We start from the raw sequence: 24,282 nt of genomic DNA on the forward strand, positions 1-24,282 counted from the left end.
ACCCCTAAGGTAGGCCCTAGAAAGCCTCATGGGCAGGGTGCAGTGTATGTTAAAGGTGGGGCATGTTCTGATCTGTTTTACATGTCCTAACAGTGAAATACTGCAAAATTCATTTTTCAATGTTGCAAGGTCTATCTCACTCATAGGTTAACATGGGGGCTGCCTATAAACATCATTAAAGCGCAGATTCCATTTGAGAGCAGATAGCAATTTGGAGTTTAGGGTCTCTCAACTAACATTTTAAAAATACATCTTTTAGTGAAGTTGGTTTTTAGATTGTGTGTTTGAAAATGCCACTATCAGAAACTAGGCATTTTCTTGCTTAAACCATCCTGTGACTCTGCCTGTTTGTGGAATCCCTGTTTGGGTCAGTTTGACAGTGGGCTGCTTGGGCTGTTTGCACCTCTCCTCTAGACAGTGACACAAAGGGAGCTGGGGTGTAGCCTGCATATCCTGATGGGTCATCTGGGCTGGAGGGTAGGGGAGGAGTGGTCACCTGAAAGAGCTCTGCCTGCCCTCATACAATGCAGGCTCCAACCCCCTGGTGTGTGTCTGGTGCTTGGCCTGGGCAATGCAGGATCTTGAAAACAACAGAGACTTCTCTTTGAAATAGGCCTACTTCAAAGGCAGAAAGGGGTATAAGAAGAGGACCCAAAACCCCTGAAACTCAGATTACTTCTGGAACCAAGAGGAGCCTCTGCCCGGGAGAAGAGCCGATGAAGCTTGAGGAGGAGTACTGCCCCTTTGCTTGTGACTGTGCTTTGCTGGGTTGGCCTGAAGTAGCTGCTTCTCCCTGAGAGAGAACAAAGACTGAATTATGTGTGACTTCCCACTGGTGAAGAATCTCCAAGGGCTTGAAATGAGCTTGCCTCATGTTGTTGTAGTCTCAGGGACAACAAAGACTTCTCTCTGCCAGCACCTGGGCTTTCTGCTGAGAGTTCTGCCTGCCAAGTGGTGTCCTAACCTGTCTCTGGGCCCTTGAAAGGTGCAGCTGGTGGAAAAGGTCAGAAATCCACGCAAAGCCTGCTGTGCTTTTTGTGTGACTTTCGTTTACCCTGACTAGAGTGAGGGTCCTTATTTGAACAGGGGATAACCTGACTTCCAACTAAATACCCCATTTCTAACAATGAGCATGTAAAAATAACCCCAATAACTAATTCACTGACTACTAACTTTGGGCTCTGGAGTGGCATGATACTCACCTTGCAGTGCTTCAACACCTCATCAGGGGTAGAAACACTAGATAAATGTATTTTAAATATATTTGGTGTACAGTCCACCATTTGAGTTCAGACTCTAGATTTGATAGTACTGTCAGCACTTTAAATGTAAAATCATTTCTTCAATGACCTCCAAAAAATGTGCCTAGGATCAGGCATGTTTTAGAAACTGTATAATCTAGCAAGGCCACATGCAACACCTGCTAACCAAGAAAGTGGGGGAAGTATTACCTAGACACAGAAAAGCAATGGAACTATGATTACATATTGATAAGACCACACTATACAACTATGCGCTGCTTAATAAAACTAGCGAGAGATATTTGCGCACAATGCCAGTTTAAGTAAAGAACACAGAGATATTTTCTGAAATTATGGAAATTAAAGTACAAGGGAATATACACAATTTTATATCATGAAATATGTTCATTATAATACATAGCAAAGTGAAGTAATATCATGTCTACAAATAATACACAAAAACAGTGAAGTAAAATTGTGTTGAAAATACCATTAATAAGTCATTATCTTTTTTGTTCATAACATGTTCAATATCCCACAACCTAATGCATTAACCTAATGAATTATTCACCAGATTATAGTAGGTATTCAAGCAGAGGTGCAATTCAATCTCTGACCCAATGCTCTGCATGCACAGAGCACACTGCTGTTTTTCTATCACTTCAAGAAATGGAAAATGGATGCATGGTGAGAAGGAACACTTGCAGTTGCACAGGATAACCAAATGACTCTTTCATTTTCATACATGTAAGAGGTTATGATGAGTGCGTTTTGTTAGATATGGTTGGGTTGCTGACCATAATAGACACATTTCAGTGATCTTTAAGCTTTGCATAATAATGTTATAATTCATTCAAACAAGGCTTTTTGAGGGAATTTCAATGTTTTTTAATATTAAATGTTTTTTTTCTGAGTCCTAAATCATAATTCCCTTCAACTAAGCCTGTAAGAACTTGTTTAACAAGCATAATCTTGTGTAAGTTTCAATAATTGTGTTTTGTTCATTTTGCATATTTATTTTCTTATGATTATAGTTTTTTTCATGCAGAAGACTTGTTTGAGAAGAAAACATTAGGCATAGTACTGCCAAATGGATTGGACAGGTACCTCCTGTCATCTTTCTGCTTGAGGGCATACTTCAAATACAATTTTTACTAAGTCAGCCTCTAGGGCATTAATACGCTTGGGCATATCTTGCCTACACTTTTCTCGCAGACAGCCACCCAAGTGTAAGTCATGTAGTACTCATAATTTTGCAACAATTACGCCTATTATTGTTAAAAATAATTACAGAATTTCCATCGCCTTAACAATGTTTCAATTACTTTTGTAGGTTTTGGATTGATGAATGCTGGCACATGGAGAATGCAAGAAAGTATTGCACACCACCTTCAGTACTGTATATCTGCTCTGGGCACAACTCATGTGCTCCAGAACTCCAAAGTTAACAAGTGCCAGTGGGCGAGGGGGAGCATCAAGAAGAATGGTTATAAAGACACAAAAGTCAAAGAGAAGCAAGTGTAATAAATAACTGATTTTCTGGGCTTTACTACTGCAAACTGATTAATTTCCCATACAAAACAGTCTTGTGAAGATTGGCATATAAGATTATAATGCATTACTACCATGTCTTACCCTCATAGTTTATACAACCATTAGCATCCTCCTGCCCAGCCATCAACTTGTCAACTTCCTCTTCAGTCATCCTTTCACCTAAACAAAATAATGTCCTTTAGAGCCATAGGTTTTTGGAGGATAAAGGCATCATAAACAATAAGATATTTAACATAAATCTTTTCTAGTGATAGTTAATTTTCACAATAGCTGCTGGTTAGTAACACCACTGAAGTTCAGAAAAATTAGTCTGATTTGAGTGGCTAATTTTCTTTGTAGTAACCAATGGTATTAGCTAAATCAAAATGCTAGTGTTAACAAACTATTTGAAACTAATAGTACAGTAGCATTTCAACGACAAACATTACAAACCAGAAAAACAAGATCAATGGAAGTCGAATCAAAGACAGGTATTGTCAGCTGGGGGTCATATTAAATACTCACAGATACAGATTTAGACAAGGAAATAGGAATCCCCCCCAAAACATCTTCTGATTTTGAACAGGACCTATTACTGCCCAGAACTCTGACAAGTGGGCAGCAGATGACAAAAAACTTGATTATGGATCATATTCCATCTCCTCCATTAAGGCCTGTGGAACCATTTCTCTGAAGTAGAAATGGATGGTGGTGGAGCGACTTCCCAGCCTAGACTGACTAGTCTATCACTATGTTTGATGGTACTTCCCCTGTGAAATTTCACTATGCAAACAACAGTGATATTTCACTGAAGGTTTGATAATATTTTGCTAAAATGCAATGAAATAATCCCAGCATGTTTGTGAGAGTCTAATATGAAGGCTAATAGTACACCACCACTTTTAGCATTCCCACCTTAAATTTGTTGAATTTTTACACTCTGATAAGGAAATTGTGGAATTCTTTCATGACTTTATGCCATGAGTGGCTCTTCCATGTCGGGAGGAAGAAAAAAACTCACATCATAAGAAACATTTAATATAGTGGAGTTTCATATGTTTTAGTTGTCTGTCAAAAGCCAGAAAATAATTTACTGGATAGAGTCTGAATCATCTTCCACTTGCTAGACATGAGTGGCCAATGGTAGCCTTTTAGCAGCAAAAGTCAGATTCCACTGTATGACATAAAACACTTACAATACCCAGTGAAGGAGAGAATAACAATGAGCCCAGGACAATCAGGCACTGCCCCCATTCATCAGAATGCTGTTGATTAATTATTTTTTATTAACTTACATATTTACTTCTTCATGCTATAACCTGCATTGCCACTGAGTATGTTTGTTAATATTCAGAGTCAATAAGACCAGAATCAGCAAAATTTAGATTATGAAGTCAGATATTCTTGAACTTCATGAATTTGTAATTTGTTATAGGTGCACAGTTTGTTGGCTTAGCGCAACAATTCCCACGGTCACAACACTGTTAGTGTCAGGATTTTTCCACTAACTCTTTTGGGCAGGAGACTTGTCCTGCAAAACCTTTTTTGGCATAGGAATAAATTCACAAATAATATAGCTTGCTGGGAGTTTCTTCAACAAACACCCACTCTTGGTGGGTACATACTTGCATTTTTATAGACGGTCATTGATTTTGTAAAATTCACAAAGCTCCCACAAGTTAAGCAAATCTTTTAATGTTGGTTGAGGTGAAATTGAAGAACTCTTTCTTGAAGTAATTTCTTACAAGGATGTGATTGGCCGTAATCAGCCATTTATAATGTTGGCAGTATTCACTAGATAAGATAGTAATCCCCATTTCATAGACTGGGGAAGAGTGTAGTTGGAGGAAACAGAAAACTTAAAGACATAAATGTAATTTAATAACAGTTAGTAGAACGATTACTCCTTAGTCATATTTGTATTAATTTCAAAGTTAATACAAATTCATGTTCACACTAAAGAAACTGTTCTCAAAGTTGCAGTCATTTCACCAAGGACCTCATACATGCGAGGTTCTCAATAGCATGCAGCTATTCTTTAAGTCTCATGTCTTGAATCCCAAAGAATATCAAACAGAGACATGTGGAAATAAAAAGTATGAAACGTATAACACTATTTTGTTGGGCTGTTTTTATGGAAAGAGATGTCATATAATTTCTGCATAATTTGAATTTCCTTGTTGCATAATTTAGTAAATTCTGCCACATGATGTGGTCCTTGATTGCTGATGATTCCAGCAGCCCTGACTATGTTCTATCCCGAGTGCGCACATGAGTTTTAGAGCTAACTCCATACAGTAAATCATCATAGTCTAATCATGATTAGCCATAGATTTGTTTTTCACAAACCTTTTTTTAACAAACGTGAATCCAGCCCTAAGAGCATTACTAGATGATGACATACTTGTGTTACCATAGCTATGATCCAAGATGCTGACAACAATACATTTCAAAGAGCACTATTAATACTGTAGACCTGATGAATAAGAAAATATGGAAGGAGGCACATTGCCAAAGCAGACTAGGAGATATGAAAGAGAGGGAAGAGCTATATATGCATCCAGGGTAAAGAAATCCACTGTTCCCTAGAGCACAGCATTAAAAATGTGAAGGAAAGTGATTGAAGATGTTAAGTAGGTAGGCATCGCTGTGTTGATCTATTTCAAGGCAGAATTGTTAGCAAAAACAGTGAATTCCATCAACCAGTATTATTTGAAGCCATATTTACTTGGCATTCCAGAACTGAGGCAAAAGTTTACTTTTTCAAAACTTGAAGGAGCACACCCATGGATACAAACTTCACACATCTGCAGAGAAACAAAGAAATAAACATAGACAATATGGGGCATATTTATGATGCCCCTATTGCCACCTTGTGCCACTTTTGCATAATTCTTTTTACGCATATGTGGTGTTAAGGTGGCATTTCCCACATGCTATATATACAAAGTGGTGCAATTCAAGCATTGTGCCGCTTTTTAAACCCTTGTGCGACTCAAGGCCTGTGCCAGGCACAATGTATGCAAGGGGGAGTTTCCATTTAGGGAGGCCCAGAAAATGGCGCTGTGAAATTTACTAGATTTCACTGCAGCATTTTTAGTGTCATTATTAAAGACTGCCAAAGGCAGGCATTAAGATGATGCTCCAACACTATTCTGCTGAGCTGTTTTAAATTTATGGCACTAATCCAGCAAAGCGCCAAATTAACGCCATAAATTATGTTGCTAATGTGGACAGGACCACCATGGTGAGCTGTATTGTAAATACTGTGCACATATGTGGTTGTTAGGGGGACACAATGAGGCGCTAGAAATATTTATGGAAAAGTGGCACATCATTCATGATGCACAACTTTTCCATTAATATGCCCCTATGTTCCAGTAACAATATAAGTTTTTGTTTTACACAATATGGGACGGTGCCCAGTATGAGCCACTGCTCGAAAACCCACACAAATAACTCTGCAACCTCTCCTTTTGTGAAACGGTTTAGTTCAGGATGACAGGACGGGGTGCATTTTGATCTATGAACTTGTCTATTTCATTTACTATGGCATGAGTTAGGTGTCAATATTAGCAGTAAAAGGCTGATTGATATAGGATTTGTGTGCCTATATATCTACTGAATATTTATGTTGTGTGACATTGATATATTTCTTTGAGAGTGCTCTGTTCAGGATTAGGAACAGACTCATACTCTGATCAGCAATCTGAAATATTTGACAATATTTACCAGAGTGCTGACTTATACTTCTACTACTAATCTTTGTGCAGCTACTACTAGTACTTAAACTGCTATGTGCAGAGATACAAGCACAAGATTATGGCTATTATGAACACTACTGCTACTGTTGTAGCTGCTACTACTAATAATAATAGTATCTACTACTTCTACTACTGCCACCATTACTACTACTACTACTACTAATGATAGTAATAATAATAATAATAATAACGTTAACATTAATAATATATATATAATTATAAATGGGTAATAGTACATAATGTGAATATTTTTCACAAATGGATTCTGTGAGGTATCAAATAGGCAACGAGGAGCCTTCAAGTGTATTTAACGTCACCAAATACTAATCACTTTATTTACCCATGTACAATGTTATGTTAGCTATGGCCCACCCATAACATCTACCCCTGCTTTCAACAGTTAGGCATGGGCACAGGAGGCATAGCAAAGCCCTACACAGCAGCATGGCCTAACACATCTCATGCTACTGAACCATGCTACACCTGAAGTCCTGTCACCCTTCTACAATACCCTCAGCATTACCACCCAGATATTTAAAAAATGTGCCTGGTGTCCTGGCACCCATTATCACCAGCCTCTGCAGTTACAATCCCCTCACTGTCCAAATTCAAGAAGTAAATATTAGAAGTAATACTAGTCATCCTTTCTTCAATCCACCCCCTTCAATCAAATATACTCGAAATAATACCTGGTCTCCAGGCTCTCATCCCTACCACCCTCTGTGCCTGACTCCTCCCTATCAAAGTTGTGCTATCTACTCTTGATCGAAGCAGAGATATGCCATGACTTCACAGAAAAGGTACCTAAGAGTTCTGCTAGCCTGTCCTGGAATTCCTTGTTTCCTAATGTTACTATGTCAAAGTAGTGAATGACCAGGTTAAGAATCAGGTGTTCATGCTGGTAAGAAGCACACATAACAAGGTTGATTTCAACTAAAAGGTTTCATATGACACCAGGGACAAGAGCGAAGACTGAATGTTCTATAATTCCACTTGGACCACAAAGCTCACCTTTATTGAAACCTAACAATGTACATTTCAAATCTATGAATGTTCCTCCCAGGAGCACCTCCCACTGAACAGAAACTATGGATTATTTGTGCTTGGGAAAGGAATTTACAAGTACCATAGAGAAAATACCCTTCCTCTCCACCCTCTTCTCTTTCATTTTCCTTCCATCTTCCCAAATATATATAGGCAATACCTAGCCTTTAGCTACCCTCCTCATCCTTCCTCTGACCTTCCAACCACTTCCCTCCTCAAACCTGTAGTCTGTGCTCTGAATGAGAGAGCAGAGAGTAGAACCCATGTTGGCAGTGGCTCTCTCAGAGCTGCTGCCAGCATGCAGACTATAAACCCTCCTGGACTCCAGAGACTCAGCCTTTGCCTATGTAACAAAAACTCAGGTAAAGTGCGTAGGTGGTTTTAAGATTTGCAATGTAAGTCAAAATAAACAATGAATCTCGAATTAATTTCTTGGGAAAGATGAAGAGTTGAGCCATCTCCACTCTAAATTCATACTTAAAACCTTCAGTTTACGCAAGGATTGTTTCGTAAAACACATTAATCTCAGTAAGGAAAACGAAACTATATTATTACACAAAAACCGTATAGGCATTATGGATTGTGCCTCCTTTGTCAAATCGTGCGTCACAAGAAAAATGCATTTACTTTTCTAGGACGGGATTCGAAAAGATTGAAAAGTGCAGCTTCTCGAGAAGTTCGAATTTAGCTGCGTCTTTTGGTAACAGTGGCTTGGAGGCTGAGATGGTTTCCCGCCTCTAACCTCAAAGCTGCCGTGTAGAGAACAGTGTATAGCTGTCTGCGACTTCTCTAGAAAAGCCAGATCCTGTGGTTTGAGCCCATTCATCAGGTCTCGCCAAGACCACACTTCCCTGAAAGAGGCCTTTTGACTCAAAACAATTTCCATTGGCTTGATAGACCCCCTTTCCAGGCCGTGCCTATAATTAATGAAAGCATGTTTCTGTTTTTGTGTACAGTCTTAGAGGTCTAGGGTAAAGTCGTTGCTTATTAGGATCTGGAGCTCATAAAATTGCTCATGTATTCAAAATTGTGTTTGCCTGCAATTACCTTTTCCACATATTTTAAATATTTCAGCTATTTTATTATATTTTGTATTGTGTTTTTTAATAATTAATACATTCCCAAAAAAAAAGCGAATGCATATTTTTAGCAATTACTAACTTGTTCTTTAGAAAAATATCTGTCTGCATGATTTTTTCAAATACAAATGAACTTCTTTGTAACGTTTTTCACTTGCTGGTGCTCGAAAATGTGAAAGACTATTTAACAGGATACTTTCCCTACCGAGGTCCTAAATAGTTGTCAGTTAAATTATACTCACAACAAAAATTCTTAATTTCTTTTTCTGAATTTTGACTCCCTCATGTTTGAAAAAGTCGTTTGAAGGTGAAATTTTGTTTAGATTCTTTTAAATGCGCACACCTTTATTTTTCTGCCACTGATCAAAACTGTAATGAAAGGTGCCGATGTTGTGAAGACCTAATATTTACAGGAAGCTATAAGAAAAGGAAAAAAGACAACGAACCAATCTGCAGGTTTGGACAAATTGGACATTTTGAAAATAAAAGACAGTGTTTTGGACCTATCCTTAAGACCGTCAACATAAATCCCCACTGCGAAGAGTCAAAGGCCTTGGCTGTAGCCAAAAAGGCGGCTGACACCTTTCAACCAGGTTTAACCGCTGAAAGGTGGTTGAGGAATGTTCATAATTTACACAGCGTTGAAAAATCTCGTTATACTGGACTAGTCATGCCTGGTCATCATGCAGGACCAGATCGGGTGTAAAAGAGTTAAATAAATTGGCAATGACTTTTGCAAAGGCTTTGGCATTAATATTAGGTAGTTGCAAGCATTCATGTGATGCAGAGATGTCCCCAGGCTTCTCCTACTTCATTCAGCAGGGTCTTTCCCTCTTTCCCTCTTTCCCCCTCCCTTTCTCCCTCTTCTCTCTTTTTCTTTCTATAATTTTGATTTTTCTTTCAATTTTCTTTTTCTCTTCCATTAGACCCCCTCCCTCTTACTCCCTCTTTCTGTATCTCCCTTCCCCCTCCTTTTTCCTCCCCCCTTTTTTCTCCCCTTTTATTTTATATTTTTTATTTTTTCATTCTGTTTTTCTCTTCGTAATTTCACATTTTTTCTTCACCTTTTCTTTTTACTCATACCCCCTCCTGTATACCCTTCTCCCCTCTTTCCCCCTTTTTCCCTTCCCTCCCTCCTCCCTGTGACACTTCTTAGTGTGTCGCTTTACTACTTCAGTGATGCTATATCAGTACAGGCATCTCAAGGGGCATGCACTATTCAGGACCCTCTTAGTCCTTCTTTTGGACACCGACGACCGCCATTTTTGGACAAGTCTGGACGCATGAGCAGTTCTCCATTACAAATACCGGATCCCTGCAGGGATTGTGGTGTTATTTGGTCCACGGTGAGGTGAGGAGTAGGTTTTTGGCAGGAGTGTCACTTTGAGGAAGTAAGTACTATGTATGCCCTAGACCACCTGCAGTGGTCAGAATGCACTCATTGAGCTTGACCTTCACCGCATTTTTATTTGTGTATATTTTACAGCGAGTGACTATAAGCACACTCCCCTCCCGGAGGACCTATGATGCAATTAGCATAAACACTGAAAGTAGGTCAAGCATGCACCACGTGTGTTTTCTTAGAGGTGCCTCACGTGTTTTAAATGTTTTGTAGTGTTTCTTATATGTAGTAAGTCTTGTATTCATTTTTATGTATGAACTACTGATGCCATTTGGCTGGGTGATGGTGACAACAACACCACACCCCTGAGAGATACATTTACGTCTTCTATCTTCTCTTTCCTTCCACAGATTTGCCCAGCAGAGCATTGATGCTGATAGGTAGTATTTAAATTAATTGGTATATATCACCTTACCACAGTAAATAGTAAGAGTACTTCCACTAGTGATAGGTGCACGAGGAGTGATACTAGGGAGATCACTTTGGCCCTGAAGAGGAGTTTAGGGGTAAACTCCAAAACATGTAGACCACTAAGGAGGACAGTTACATAATGTACCCACCCTCCTGACACCCCTTTTTAATCATACCACCCCTGTGAGACATATCAAACTAGTAATATCATCCAGAGGGGGGTATTTTTAATTTACCAAGACCCCACCACTCCTATCCTTTTCTAGCATCCACATCGCTGATACCAACAGTGCTCCCACATATTCCGTCGGTCGCAGCATGCCTCGTTCTGCAGCAGGACGAGAAGAAACCGAATGATGAAGCATGTCACCAAGGGGTAACCCTGGTGGGTGAGAGTTTTTCTAACAAAAAAACTATTTTCTGTGGACATTTTCCCCTTCTGGGTTGGGTCTCTAAATACGTTTTCTAGTATTTACATCTACACACAGGTGGATATCCCGGTGACAGCATGCCATGACTCAATCTCCTGGATAACTTTCTCCCATCCGTCTAGAGTGCCATGCATTCGTTTTAGAGCCCTTGAATTGTTAGCTATATGTACCAAGGTGTAGGCATTAAACTCTTTGCATTAAGTCCAATGGATTGTCACTTAGCCTCAAGTAATGCTTAATTTTGCAGTTACTGGGGTGCCCAATGCTGTCTGTGTTCAGAATGGCATGTGTGGGGACGTTGCGCACAAGGTCACAGTAGCTCAGCAACATCACCTTGATTTTCTGACAAAGTAAAAAGTAAATGTTTAAAACTGTGTGCCCACCCGCATGTCTTGTTTAACCAACCAGTAGTCTCTAAGCCAGTGCCTTCAGTACACTGACAAAAACAAGGTCTTTCCAGACATTAAAGGGTGCCTGAGTCTCATTAAGTCCACTAGAGTGCTGTTGTATATTACTTGAAGGATGGCCTTCACTGCAGCCGAAGGATGGCCGAGGAATGCCTCTCTCAGAATTGAAAATCATGTTGAGTTCTCTACCCCAGATGATAGAGTGCGTTTCCAGTCTCCAGGTATATTGTGAACAGTTTGGTGTCAAATTGTCTTGTGTAATTGATGGATCCGTAAACATTAATCAGCGTGATTTGTTGACCCGCTATAACCCTTTGGATTATTATGACCCTCCCTTCTAGGTCACTAATCTCCCTAATCATAGACAACAGGGTACTTCTCCCGTACCATACCACCACTCTCCTATTGTTTGTGTCCTAAGAAGGTTAGAAGCAGCAACCTTGTGGGGATATATGTATTTCCCGAAGGAATGCCACATTTGGTTTGTGTTCGGGAATCATTGACCTTTCGCAAATTCTAGGATAGTAATCATAATGGCAGTGTGCCCTGTGTTTCAGCTAGTCTGTGGAAAAACACTACTTTGATTGTGAACTGGTGCGTGTTGCCACAGTGCATCAAAATCGTGCCAATCAGATAATGACAAATGGCGGATGTCATTATTAATAGCACCAACTCAAGCACCATCGCCCACCTCTGAGGTATTTGTTATTGTTCGCCAGTTCCATCTACTTTTCCTCCTTTTCTGTTGCTAGGTCTGTGTTGCCTTTCTACTCTGAATAATTTTGAGCAGTGTTTGCTGCTTGTGTATTGCTGTTGCTGAATATATACACATCTTTCTTTAACTGTGAATTTAATTTGGTAGCGCACTAAGTAGGGCAGCACCAATGTCTCAATGTCTTTTTCACACACGCATATGATCTTCAAGCTTCCTGGATAGCTATTGTGAAGTCCGACAATAATAAGATAGATGACTCACCGTAAATGGGGTCTGACTTCTCATGTGTCAGTTTTAGGGCCCTTTCTCTTTTGCTGTAGCTCAGCATCGAGATATAATTGTTTATGACGTGCCCATTACCGGTCTTCGAGCTAGGACCCTGAAAGTTTTTTCCATAATGAACAGTGATGAAAAACTAGGAATGTCAAATAGCTCTGATGGTTCCTGTATTTCTAGTGTTTGCAGATTCCAACCTGAGGCACATAACCTGACTCATGTGGTTATCATTTCTGGCCTCAATTAAGATTTTCCTGTTTCTGGTATCACGACCCAACCATCTCTTTGCCTAGTTAACTGGATTCAGCAACCTCAATGTGGCAGCCTATGTCTCAGTACCAGCACTGGGGGCCCTTGCCGTCCCCTCGATCTGGAAAAGTCCATGCTACTAGCTTCTTCTCCTGATTGTTCCTGATGCCTGGTCCTAAGGTCTCAGATAGGTACAACCTCCTAGTCGTTACAGCCATAGTTCAAATCATGCTTCAAATGCTCATGTCTCACAGCAGCCTACTTCCATGGACAAGTGACCATGACCACAAGGTGGGCATTCAAGTAAATCGCTCAGCTGTGCCAGGCCCTCAGCTCCCCTCAGAGTAGTCCTTGTGACCCCAAATCAGATGCACAACTTCTCTGTTACCATTCCACATGGCTTCAAGTGAAGTTCCACAGCTACCAAACAATGAAGCAGAATGGAGGGTCAAAATGGTGGCTGATAGGAGCCTCATGGCCCATTTTGCTCAGAATTATTTTCAGATTTTGTGAGTGGTCAGAGGCGCCACATTACAACACACCCAGGGCTCCAATCCAACCTCATGGGACTTTATTAAAAGTATAACATTAGTTTGAACTTTTTGCACAAGTTCCTCATGATTGAAAAGACAGATTCAACATCCAAAGTAGTGGTCCTCAGACCACTGCAGTGCAGCGCATGAGCCCTATCTGCTACATAGATAGGGGAGCTGGGGAAAGGACACTACTGCTCTCCCTCTTCCAGGCTTGCTTATTTAGTTGCATCACCAGGATCTCTTTGCAAGGAGCATCATCCTTTTCTGTTCCATCTTCAATTTTGTCAGTGTGGTTCCAGCATTAGAAATTACTTATCAGGCTGAACCCAACAGGTAGATCGCTGAAGATAGCCTAACGTAGCAACACCTGAGATATTACCACCAGTTGTGTGCTCTAGCTCTGGGCGCGCTAGTGTCTAGCACAGTTAGCACTCCACCTGAACACAGCTTCAGGGCCATTATATACCAGTTTCAGTAATATATTTACTAGTCTTGGTATGAACGTAATACAAAAGAGGTGCAACATATTAAAACAGGTCTGGAATATAAGAACCTGCCTTAGGATACCAAGTTAGCCCTGGCAAGTAATGTAGTTTGTGTGATATATATATATATATATATATATATATACACTCTTAATGCACCAGCTTGGCACATTATGCACCAGGTTTTATCAAATATGTACTAGCCCCAGCAAGCAATGGCCAGGCCTGTGCATACAGCGTTGCATGTAAGAAGATCTTATGCAGACATATCATCGAATTTAAATATTTGGGGTCATTTTTACAGACCGCCGAGGGACCGCCGTGCGGAAGACCGCCAGTGCAGACGGTTTGCCGCTCGGCCTATTATGACCATTGGCAGCTCTCCGTCCCTTTACGAGAGCCGCCAACAGCCATACTAGCGGGCGGCGGGGAAGAGGAGGTTGCTCCACCTCCACCGCCACGCCAACAGAACACCGCCCAACGAATCACGTCCTGTGATTCGCCATGGCGGTGTTCTGTTGGCGGTGTGGTGTCGGCAGAGCTGCCCCCATGGCTCCCGTCCCCTCCCGGAGGATCGACCGACCAGGTAAGTCGATCGTCCGTTAGGGGAGGGGGGCGTTGTGTGTTGTGTGCGTGCATGGGGGTGTGCGTCTGAGTATGTAGAGGGTGTGTGTGAGTGCGTGGGGGTGATGCGTGTTTGGGAATGAGTGTGTGTATGTCTGTGGGTATGTCTGTATGGATGTGTGCGTGTATGTTTGAATGTGGGTGTGGGTGTCTGACTGTGTGTGTGGATGTTGGCATGTATGTCGGGGTGTGTGCGTGTGTGTATTGGTGGTGCCTGCATGCGTGTCGGGTGTGTGTGAGTTTGGGGGTGGCAGGGGTGGTGGAGGGTGTAGGGGAGGGAGTCGGGGTGGGGGTGGAGGGTGGGAGAGACCCCTATCAGTGCCAGGGAAGGAATTCCCTGGCACTGATAGTGCTTACCGCCATGGATTTCATGGGGGTTCAAACCGCTGGAAATCCACGGCGGTAAGCCGGGTCCAAATACTGCCGGCGGTATAGTGACGGCCGCCGCGCTGGAGACCCAGGTCTCCAGCCCGGCGGTCGTCTCTGCCCTGGCAGGCGGAACAGAGAACCGGCGGATGACCATGGCGGTAACCGCCATGGTCATAATTCCACAAGGTAAGACCGCCAGCCTGTTGACGGTCTTACCGCCGGTTCTCCGCCTTCCGCCAGGGTCGTAATGACCCCCATTGTGTCATAGATATCCTTGACAAGAATATCAGGCCATCGGGTGTAGATTTTCTATTAATAACTCCAATATGACAATAGTTTTGTAAAATAATTTCGGACATAATAATTATAATTATGTGAGACAATATTCTGAGAATTTTATTCTACAACCATATCCCATTGATGGCATACCACATCTGACTTATTGTATACTAACTATTATACGCAAGTACCATCCCTGGTATTTTACCACCACCTTTGGCGTTTAAACAGCAATACTGGCACATATGCACCCTTAAACCCATACATTAGAACACCAGCTCTGGCACTGGAGCATCGTTCATGAATTATCCACCAGTTCTCAACTGTCAGAGACCTGTATAGATCATGTGTCAAAGCACTGACACTTTGTTGACAGTGGGATCATTCTGTTTGGATTGCTGATGAATGCAATGGCTGTCTGTGGCATTCCCAGTGCATGGTTTTCAACTTTTTAGTTTTTGAAAGTGTTTGCCCTGATGTGCAGGTACATCTCATTGCAGTAGCATTGCCAGACGTTATCACTACAAGAATAAGAACAATCCCATATTCTCATTGCAATAGAAATTGGCAATCCAGGGAGAACATGGCGGGCTGCGGAGTTCACGCAACGCGCTAGGGCGCTTCCTGGGAGGCGCGGCAGGACGCGGCTGCCAAGCGGATTGCGGCTGTATGCACACTGATGTGCGCGCCGCATTTTTTGGAGTCTGAGGCAGACTGGAGGGCAGCGGGGGCTGTCTGGTGGCGCCGGGCCGCACGGGAGCTGCGCCGGGCACGTAAAGGTGTGGCGCGAATTCCCCTTCGGGGGAATAGCGGCAGTAGTAGCTGCAGTAGCGGAACGGGTGGAGCAGCAGCCGAGAAGTTGCGGCAAGGAGCACAATTTAAAGAAAATTTGGAGAAGGGAGCCAGGAGAAAAACGGTGAGGCAGTGTGGGGGGGGGGTGATTTCCCTTCCCCCTGCTTTTCTTAACAGAAGTGGAGGGGACTGATCAGTGGCTCCGGGACAATTTGGTTGCGACTGCCGAGGAGAAGGGAGACAAGGGGGGGTCAGCTAAAAAAAAAAAAAAAAAATCGAAATCTGGGGCAGGAGGAAGGATTGCGGTGAGGAAGGTGGGGGAAAGCAAGCTTAAGGGGAGAGATAAGTTGACGCCCTCCCTAAGGTCTTTTTTTAAAGTGAGACCAGAAGTAATTAAGCTAACCCCTGGGCAGGCCAGAGTGTCAATGGAGGTTACTACCAGGCAGTCGGATAATGCTGCCGGTGAGGGCAGGGGGTTGGCGAGGCCCCCCCGCCACTGCCAGGAGAAGAACAGATGGCCCCAGTGCAAGTTCAGATCCCAAACGCTATGCCCGCAGAGGCTCAAGACCCCGCGTCTAAGTCAGTAGCTGTGGAATCCCCTCAAGCCGTTCCTGTTGCCTCCCCTTCACTGAGTTCTTCGTTGGAGGCGTTAATTTTGTCTATTTCCGAGGATGTAAAAAAAGGTTTTGCGAACTCAGAAGTAAATCAAGGGGAGATAAGAGAGGTTTGTGCTAGTTTAGAAAGGAAAATCGATGGCGTAATGGAAAGAACACAGGCCCTGGAAGAAGCGATGGGGGGTATGAAGGAGGAATTGGCAGAGCATACGGGTGAGATCGATACACTGAAGGGGAGCGAACAGGCATTAAAAAACAGGGTTGAGCATCTGGAAAATTATTCAAGAAGAAATAATTTAAAACTTTTGAAAGTGCCTGAAGGTATAGAAGGGAACGATCTTAAGGCCTTTGTAGTATCACTAATTAAATCAGCGGTGGATCTGGAGGACACTGAGGAGGAAATCGGAAAGGAAATTCAGAGAATCCATCGCGACCCCTTCAAGCTGCGAATGAACAGTAGTAGACCTCGGAAAATTTTGATAAACTTTTTCGTCATACCAGATGAAAGAAAAGATTTTATCTAGAGCACTGAAACAAAAGTCTTTAAGAGTGAATGATATTGTTTTTGAGATCAGGTCTGATCTATCCAGGGTTACTATGGATAGGCAGTGGGAACTGGGGAAACGTTTGGAGATTTTCAAATCTTTGGGGGTCTTGGCCCAGTTGAAATTCCCAGCCTTCCTCCGGGTCATGTATAATAACAAAATGTATAATGTCAGAGACATAAGTGAGGCGGATGAATTATTGGTAGTGGTCAAAAATGGGCAGTCCACTGAATAAGGTTGCGTTTAATGTTTAAATTCTCCCAGGAACACGGGACGCTCTAAAATTTGGATCATTATGGTCCTTAGTCGGGGGGGGTTCTCCACGGGTGGGGTATGGGGGGAAGGGGACGGGGAGAGGGGGGTAGGGTTAGGGTTGGGGAGGGAGAGTGGGAAAAAAGTAAAAAGTAGTGCCTCTTTCAACCCAGTTATCTGTTTCCTAAGATTGATTGATAGCTAGTAGGGAGAGAAGGCAGGGGGTGCAGAACATATAATTGCAAATCCTTTCATGGAATGTTAATGGCTTGAGGGTGCGAGGAAGAAGGGAACGAATATTACAGTATCTGCAGGATTCTACGGCGCAAATTTTAGTTTTGCAGGAAACGCATTTAACAAAGGCGGAGTGCATTAACATAATACAAAAGCTGAGGTGGGTTCAAACATTTTCATGTACAGAACACAACTATCATAATAAAGGGGTGGCAATCTTAGTTAAACATTCACAGCAGGGGGGTGTGGCAATTTTGGAATCTAGATCAGATATAGCAGGGCGATGGGTGATAGTTAAAATACAATTTGGGGGTCGTAATCTGGTCTTAGCAGGTTACTATGGCCCCAACTGCGACGATATAGAATCTTTGAAGCATCTCTTTTCTCAGCTTCTTGAATTTTCGGACCCGGTTATTTTGATGGGTGATTTCAATGTTGTGTTAGACAATGAGCTGGATATGCATAACTGTAAATCACGAGGCACGCCTAAGTCGCAACAATATTTAAGGAGGATGATGAAGGAATTTGGCCTGTGCGATATTTGGAGACAAAGGGTGGGGAATAGCAGGGATTATTATTTTTTTAATAAGAAATATAGACATGCCTCTTGAATTGATTATTTTTTATTAGATACACGTCTGAGAGAGGAGGTGAAGAATATAGCGTATCTGCCCTCGCATTTATCAGATCACTCTGCGGTGGTGTTAAATATGAGTTTTGGGCAGACAAGTTTCAGTAATCGGTGGACGATTGATCGGTCCTTGTTATTAGATCAGGAGGTGTTGTTAAAGCTGCGTAAGGAATCCGAATTCTTTTTTAGCGTAAATTTGGGCTCCGCCCCATTATCAGTAGTATGGGACACGTTTAAAGCAGTTATTCGCGGAGAGATAAGGAGTAGTTCCATCCAGAAACATAAACGGCAGAGAGACGAGATTAATGCGCTAGAGCAGGAAATGCGAAAACATAAAGTCGAAATAATAGAAGCAGGGGAGACTGAGGCTTTGAGGGCCAGCTTGGATGGGTTGAGAAGCCAGTTGGAGAAGTTATTACAGGGAAGAATTCAAAGGAAATGGGAGGCAAGCAAATTGGCTCATTTTGAATATGGGGAAAATGTGGCGAAGTTGTTAGGCTGGAAAGGCAAAACAGATCGTGTTAGGAACTACATCAAGGAGGTTGAAATGGAGCACTCAGGAGCAGATGAGGCGGCAATAGAATAGGCCTTTCGAAACTTTTTTTCACAATTGTATTCGGAGGGGTTAGAGGTGGATGAAGATATGGTAACGGATTGGATGGGGGCCGATATATCCTTAGGTTTATCGTTGCAGGAGAGGGAAGCATTGAATGCTCCAATAACGGCTGAGGAAATTAGGAGAACCTTGATTAGTAGTAAGTCGGGGACGGCGCCGGGCCCGGATGGTATCCCAGTGGAAGTCTATAAGGTATTAGGGGACTCAATTATCCCAGTATTGACTGAGTTGTTTGGGGGGATTCTGGAATCTGGTAATGACATTCCTCTTTCGTGGAATGAGGCGGTGATCTCTTTAATTTTGAAACCGGATAAAAATCCAGCGATATGTGCTTCTTACAGGCCTATATCATTGCTGAACAGCGATTATAAATTGCTAGCTAAGATTCTAGCGGATAGGTTGAGCAAGATAGCTAATAATTTAGTGCACCCAGATCAAAAAGGCTTTTCTAAAGGCAGATATCTGCATGAATTAACTTTTGAACTGATCGGGGCAATAGATATGGCTACAACGTTTGGGTCGCCATTGGCAATTATTATCTTAGGTGCAATGAAAGCTTTCGACCAAGTAAATTGGAACTTTTTGAAATCGGTTTTGAGGCGGGCCAACTTAGGATCCAAGTTTTGTGTGGTTATTGACCAGATCTATACATCACCACGTGCTAAGATTCTGGTGAATGGGAAACTTACGGACCCCATTACAATTTCAAGAGGTACTAGGCAGGGTTGCCCCCTGTCGCCTATATTGTTTAATCTGTATATTGAACCGTTTGCTAGAAAAATCAGACAAAATCCTCTTATCTCGCCCTTTTGCTGCAATGGCTGGGAAAAGAAAATCTCTTTATATGCAGACGACTTACTGATATATACTAATAACCTGCCTTTAGCTTTTAGCACAGTTAAAGATCTTGCCGAACAATTTGGAAGGATATCAGGGTATCGGATTAATGTGGGGAAAACAGAAACTATGCAGTGGAATATGGAAGTAGGGTCAATATCAAGCAAGCAGGAAATACGGTACCTGGGAATTTTAGTGACCCAAAATTTGAAGGACTTAGTGGAAAGGAATGCACGAAAGTTATTAGTGGAATGTAAAGCAATGCTACAAAAATGGGCATATCTCCCTTTGACGATTCTCGGGAGGATAAATTTAATTAAGATGTTTATTCTGCCCAAATGGAATTTTGTGTTTGCAGCTATACCTTTGGCAATGCATAAGGGATACCTGGATAAAATGCAGCAAGCGATAAGTAGTTTTATTTGGAATTCAAAGGGGCCGAGGATATCATGGAAAAAACTACGCAGAAGAAGGGAAAAGGGAGGACTGGCTCTACCTGATTTGGCATATTATGTGTGGGCTTTCTTGTTTAAAAACTCAAGGATGTTGTTTCTGTCCCCAGACGGTTCAGCAGTGGGTAGAATGTATAAGGCAATGGTCTCATCTGTGAAAGGGGCCTTAAAGTCTTTTCTATTCAAATTCGGCGACCCTAAATTTTTCAAAAAAGTTAAATTAAAAGTGCTGCAAGGATTGGCAAGGAGCTGGTATCAGCTGAGACGACGGTTGGGTGCATACTATTACAGCTAACAAGCCCCTATCTGGGATTCCCCGGGTACCCCAGAATGCTGTCAAGATATTTTAGCATTACCACTCAAAAGGGCAGGAGTGGAAAGGTGGGGTGAGCTTGCGCGAGAGGGTACTTTACTTTTATGGGATGAATTGGTAAGGATAACGGATGGATCTCTGTCCAGGTTAAAATATTTACAGATAAGAGAGTGGGAAAAATAAATTAAGGGGGGATTGGGAGTGGTAAATGCTTTGGAGGATTCTTTTGTAGATCTGGCAGACTCGGCACCTGTGAAGAGGTTGGCGGTTTGGTATTGGGAAATATTAGAAACTCTTGATGAGAATTTTGTCCTACCAAACAATTTATGGGGCAAGGCGATGTCAGGTGACAAGATTAGGTTATGGTGGAAGAAGTCGTTTGTGACTCTGTATGAAGCAGTGAAGCCTGCCCCATTAAGGAAAAACCATCTTTATACTCTACACAGAGCGTATATATCTCCGGCAAAACTTGCCAAGTCCAAGAAGGGGGAGGTGATTAAATGTCTGAAATGTGGCGGGCCAGGAGCAACGGATATACATATGTTCTGGGATTGCCCCGCTATTCGGTTGTTTTGGGAGGAGGTTTTTGAGGCAATATCATCTATGCTAGGCTGGAAAATTAATGTATCACTCCCACTGATTATATTTGGGCAGCTTCAGGAAGAGGGTAGATGGAGCAGGGTGAATAAAGCTAATCGTTCATTTTTGTTTTATGTAATTGTGCTGGGCAGGAACGAAATCTGCAAAAATTGGATGAAGGAGCACCCTCCGAGCTATGCAGATTGGCTTAATGCAGCTCTTCGTGCGGCGAATATGGATCTAAATGTGCAGGGCTCTAAGAGAAACGCAGAACTGTTGTCACCATTATTAAAATGGAAGGAAGTAGTTTGAATATGTTTTTCTGTTAATATCTGCTACTTTGTGACTATGCGAAATTGGGTTGGTTATTTTCTCTCTTTTGCCTAGGCAGACCGGGAGATATAAGGGTGCATCCCTTGACTTGAGTCTCTCTCTTAGTTAGAGGGTGAGAAGGTCACAGGAATTAAGAGGTGGCTCAGTAAGCGGGGTTGAATGGGGACAAAAAAAAAAAAAAAAGAATAAGAACAATCTCTTAAGTAAGGTGAAGCATGAAGAGGATCAAATACATTTAAAGCGAAGTGAAGAAGGCAATCTGCTTTCACTTGGAGATCTATTATAACAGATAACTTCAGGTTTTTGAAAATACTAGTTTGGAGATGCAGACAAGGTGAGGATACAGATTTGGTAAGGGGTCAGAGAGGTAGGGTCAAGTGGAACCTCAAGCATGATCTAACGGCCATGTTTAAGTAGTTCTGAGTCAATGAGTACTCAGTGTGCAGCTTCTATATCCCCAAGCACTTAAAGACCATTTTTCTCTACTGTCTGAAGGTCCAATTAAGAGGGGTTTATGATGCATTCCTATGAAGAATTCACATTATTTCTCTGCTAAGGATCAGTGAAGCAGGTGGCTTGTATTACCAGTCATTTGCAACAGTGTGTGGCTCCCCTGCATTTCACAAAACTCTGTAAAAGTGAAGTTAAAGTTCACAGGAACTTTGCCATATTAGTATTCCCAATTTTGATTTTAGATTTAATAAACTCACAGGCCATGAGCATTAGCTAAGTGGTTGGGAATCCACTGGCTTTGCATATCTTCCCATACATTTTGACTGTTGGATCAACTAGAAAGATTAGGCCGGTACCCTATGTTTATGAGTTTGCCTCCAGAAAAGAGGCACGTCGGACTTGTTGTCCAAATGAAAATCAACATTTGGAAGAAATTATTTTAAAAAATGCAGCACAAGATGGCAGCTTGCTATGCTTCGTTGTGTGAAAGTGGAAAAATAAACCAAAGTGATACATGTGAAACTTTTTAATCCAGTAATGCCACACACTGACAAAAAAGCACCCTCAACACGTAGTCAACAGCTGAGATAGATTGTGCAAAGATACTATGGAGCCTTGAAACTTCATTTAGGGGCAAATTTAAGAGCCCCTATTGCCTCCTTGTGTCACATTAGCATAATCTTTTTATGCTAATGTGGCCCAATGAGGCCAAAATCGCGGTGTCAAATTTGCAAACTAGAGCAATGCATGTATTGCGCCACTTTGTAACACATCGCCCTACATTATGCCTGTGCCAGGCATAATGTATGCAACGGGGGCATTCCCCCATTAGGAAGGCTGAAAAAATGGTGCATAGAAATCTAAGAGATGCAAATCTAAGAGATTTCTTTGCGTCATTGTTTTCAGCACTTTTAAAGCCTGCTCAGATCAGGCATTAAAAGGAGGCACTCCATTGATTACAATGGGCCTTAATGGGCTTTGCAGGATTAACATCAACATTTTTTACGCTAATCCTGAAAAGCTCTGAACTAGCATCAAAAATGTTGATGCTAGTTCCCCTAACTACTGCCATGGTACGCTGTATCTTAGATATGGCTCACGCATGGTAGCGTTAGAGGGGTGCTAAGATGCACAAGAAAAGTGGCGCTGCACTGGGTGCCGCACCACTTTTCTTAAATCAGGCCCTTAGTGTGTGAATCCACCCAACATTATCTGACTTCATCACGTACAAAGCTGAGTTCCAACTGCAGTTTGGCTCACTTGGGAGTTTCTCATCTGTGTCAAAACGAAGTCTCCTGTAGATTATCTCACTGGCATTACGCATTGTGGTCTTTCAGTTAATGCTCCTATTGAGCCAGAACCACCACGAGAGTTGGGTATTGTCAATATTTTACATTTTTTAAATAAACGTTTCAATACTTATTCATTTTTCTAAGCTCTTTCAATATTACCTGCCCTACATTTTCATAATGCTTTTCTCACGTTTTTATACTACTGTTGTTTTTGTTCAAAGCGTTACATTCGTATTTCTTTTTTCTTATGCTGAGCTGTCCTTATTTTTGAATTGATACATCTGGTTTTATCCTTCTCTGGTTTGTGAATTGTGTTATTTATTAATTTGGACCATCATCGCTTCTACTCTTGCATAGTACAGTATAGACTCTCGCTACAGCAATACCGTATGCATTTTGGAACAGATGATTAAACAGGGAGCAGGCGAGGACATTGCAAGTGGAGGGAATGAAATGAAAGATGTAGGGTTCCAATGTTTTTTAAATATCGTTACAAAAGGTTTGGCAAATGGCCTGAATTGGGAACATTTTATGTACTTAGTTTTTTAATGCAGTTTAATGCAATTTGCTGTATTCTCTGAAAAGATGCGACCAAGCAGGTGTGGTGCGTTACTAGCTGCAGATCTGAGTGAGTAGTCATAGGTGTGGAAGGAACTTTGGAACTCTGAGCCTGTGTTGGTTTATTATGGTCCATTCTGACATTAACTTACAACATAAATAGACTTTTGACATTGCTAGGTGCCCAATGGGAAATAAACTAAGCGGACAAAGTTAAGAATGCACATTAATTGCAACTATAACTTATTCCCTAAGGTAACCATAACTGGCGCTCCAGCCATGCACAGTTTTTTCATCTGCAAATATTACATTGATATTATCAACAGTGTTATCAAAGATGTCCTGAGTGCCGTAATTTGTGGGATAATTAGCAGTGAATGGTGAGGGTGCGAGTTATAGTTACTTTAGGGCACAAGTTATAGTTACTTGAGAGAACTCTAACTGCAACAGGTGAATTTCTATGGTTTTGTACATTCAAAATGGGAGCCTAACTATAACATCTCTGTAATCTTTGTTTTTCTTAAATGAATTTCTATGTTTTTTAATTCTATTTCCTAACTTTAATATTCTTGTAACCTTTGTTTTTTTAGTGAGTTTCTATGTTTTTTTTAACGTATAGTAATTTTCATTACTATACGTTAATCTAACCACCGCAGCCAGTCCCTGCGGCCAACTCCTATTGCCACCCAACCCCGAGCTGCACACAGCCTTCAGCTGTGCGCACTGGGGATTGGCAACAGAGCCTGTGGCCAAGCTCTCTAATAATCCAATCCTGCATCCCCCCTCCTCAAACCGATATTGGCCCAGGGGATCCCATCCCAAGGGGCCTGGCCTAAAAATATATTTTTTGTCGGATAGGGGAAAGAGGGGCCACGTAGCCCCCGTCCTCTGGCCGATTCTGGCCCAGGGGATCCCATCACCCAGGCCCAGCCTAAT

At 41.9% G+C, this 24,282-nt stretch overlaps 1 protein-coding gene across 1 annotated transcript in view; it reads right to left on the bottom strand.

The window, feature by feature from the left end:
- Positions 1-24,282, bottom strand: part of MYL3 (myosin light chain 3) — a 185,604-nt gene that overhangs the window by 24,616 nt on the left and 136,706 nt on the right. Inside the window, exon 5 of the mRNA XM_069210955.1 lies at positions 2,877-2,954. Within this exon, the coding sequence (XP_069067056.1) occupies positions 2,877-2,954 (78 nt within the window). The remainder of the gene's footprint in view (positions 1-2,876; positions 2,955-24,282) is intronic.

Source organism: Pleurodeles waltl, chromosome 10 (assembly GCF_031143425.1).
Source record: "Pleurodeles waltl isolate 20211129_DDA chromosome 10, aPleWal1.hap1.20221129, whole genome shotgun sequence".
Lineage (NCBI taxonomy): Eukaryota > Metazoa > Chordata > Amphibia > Caudata > Salamandridae > Pleurodeles > Pleurodeles waltl.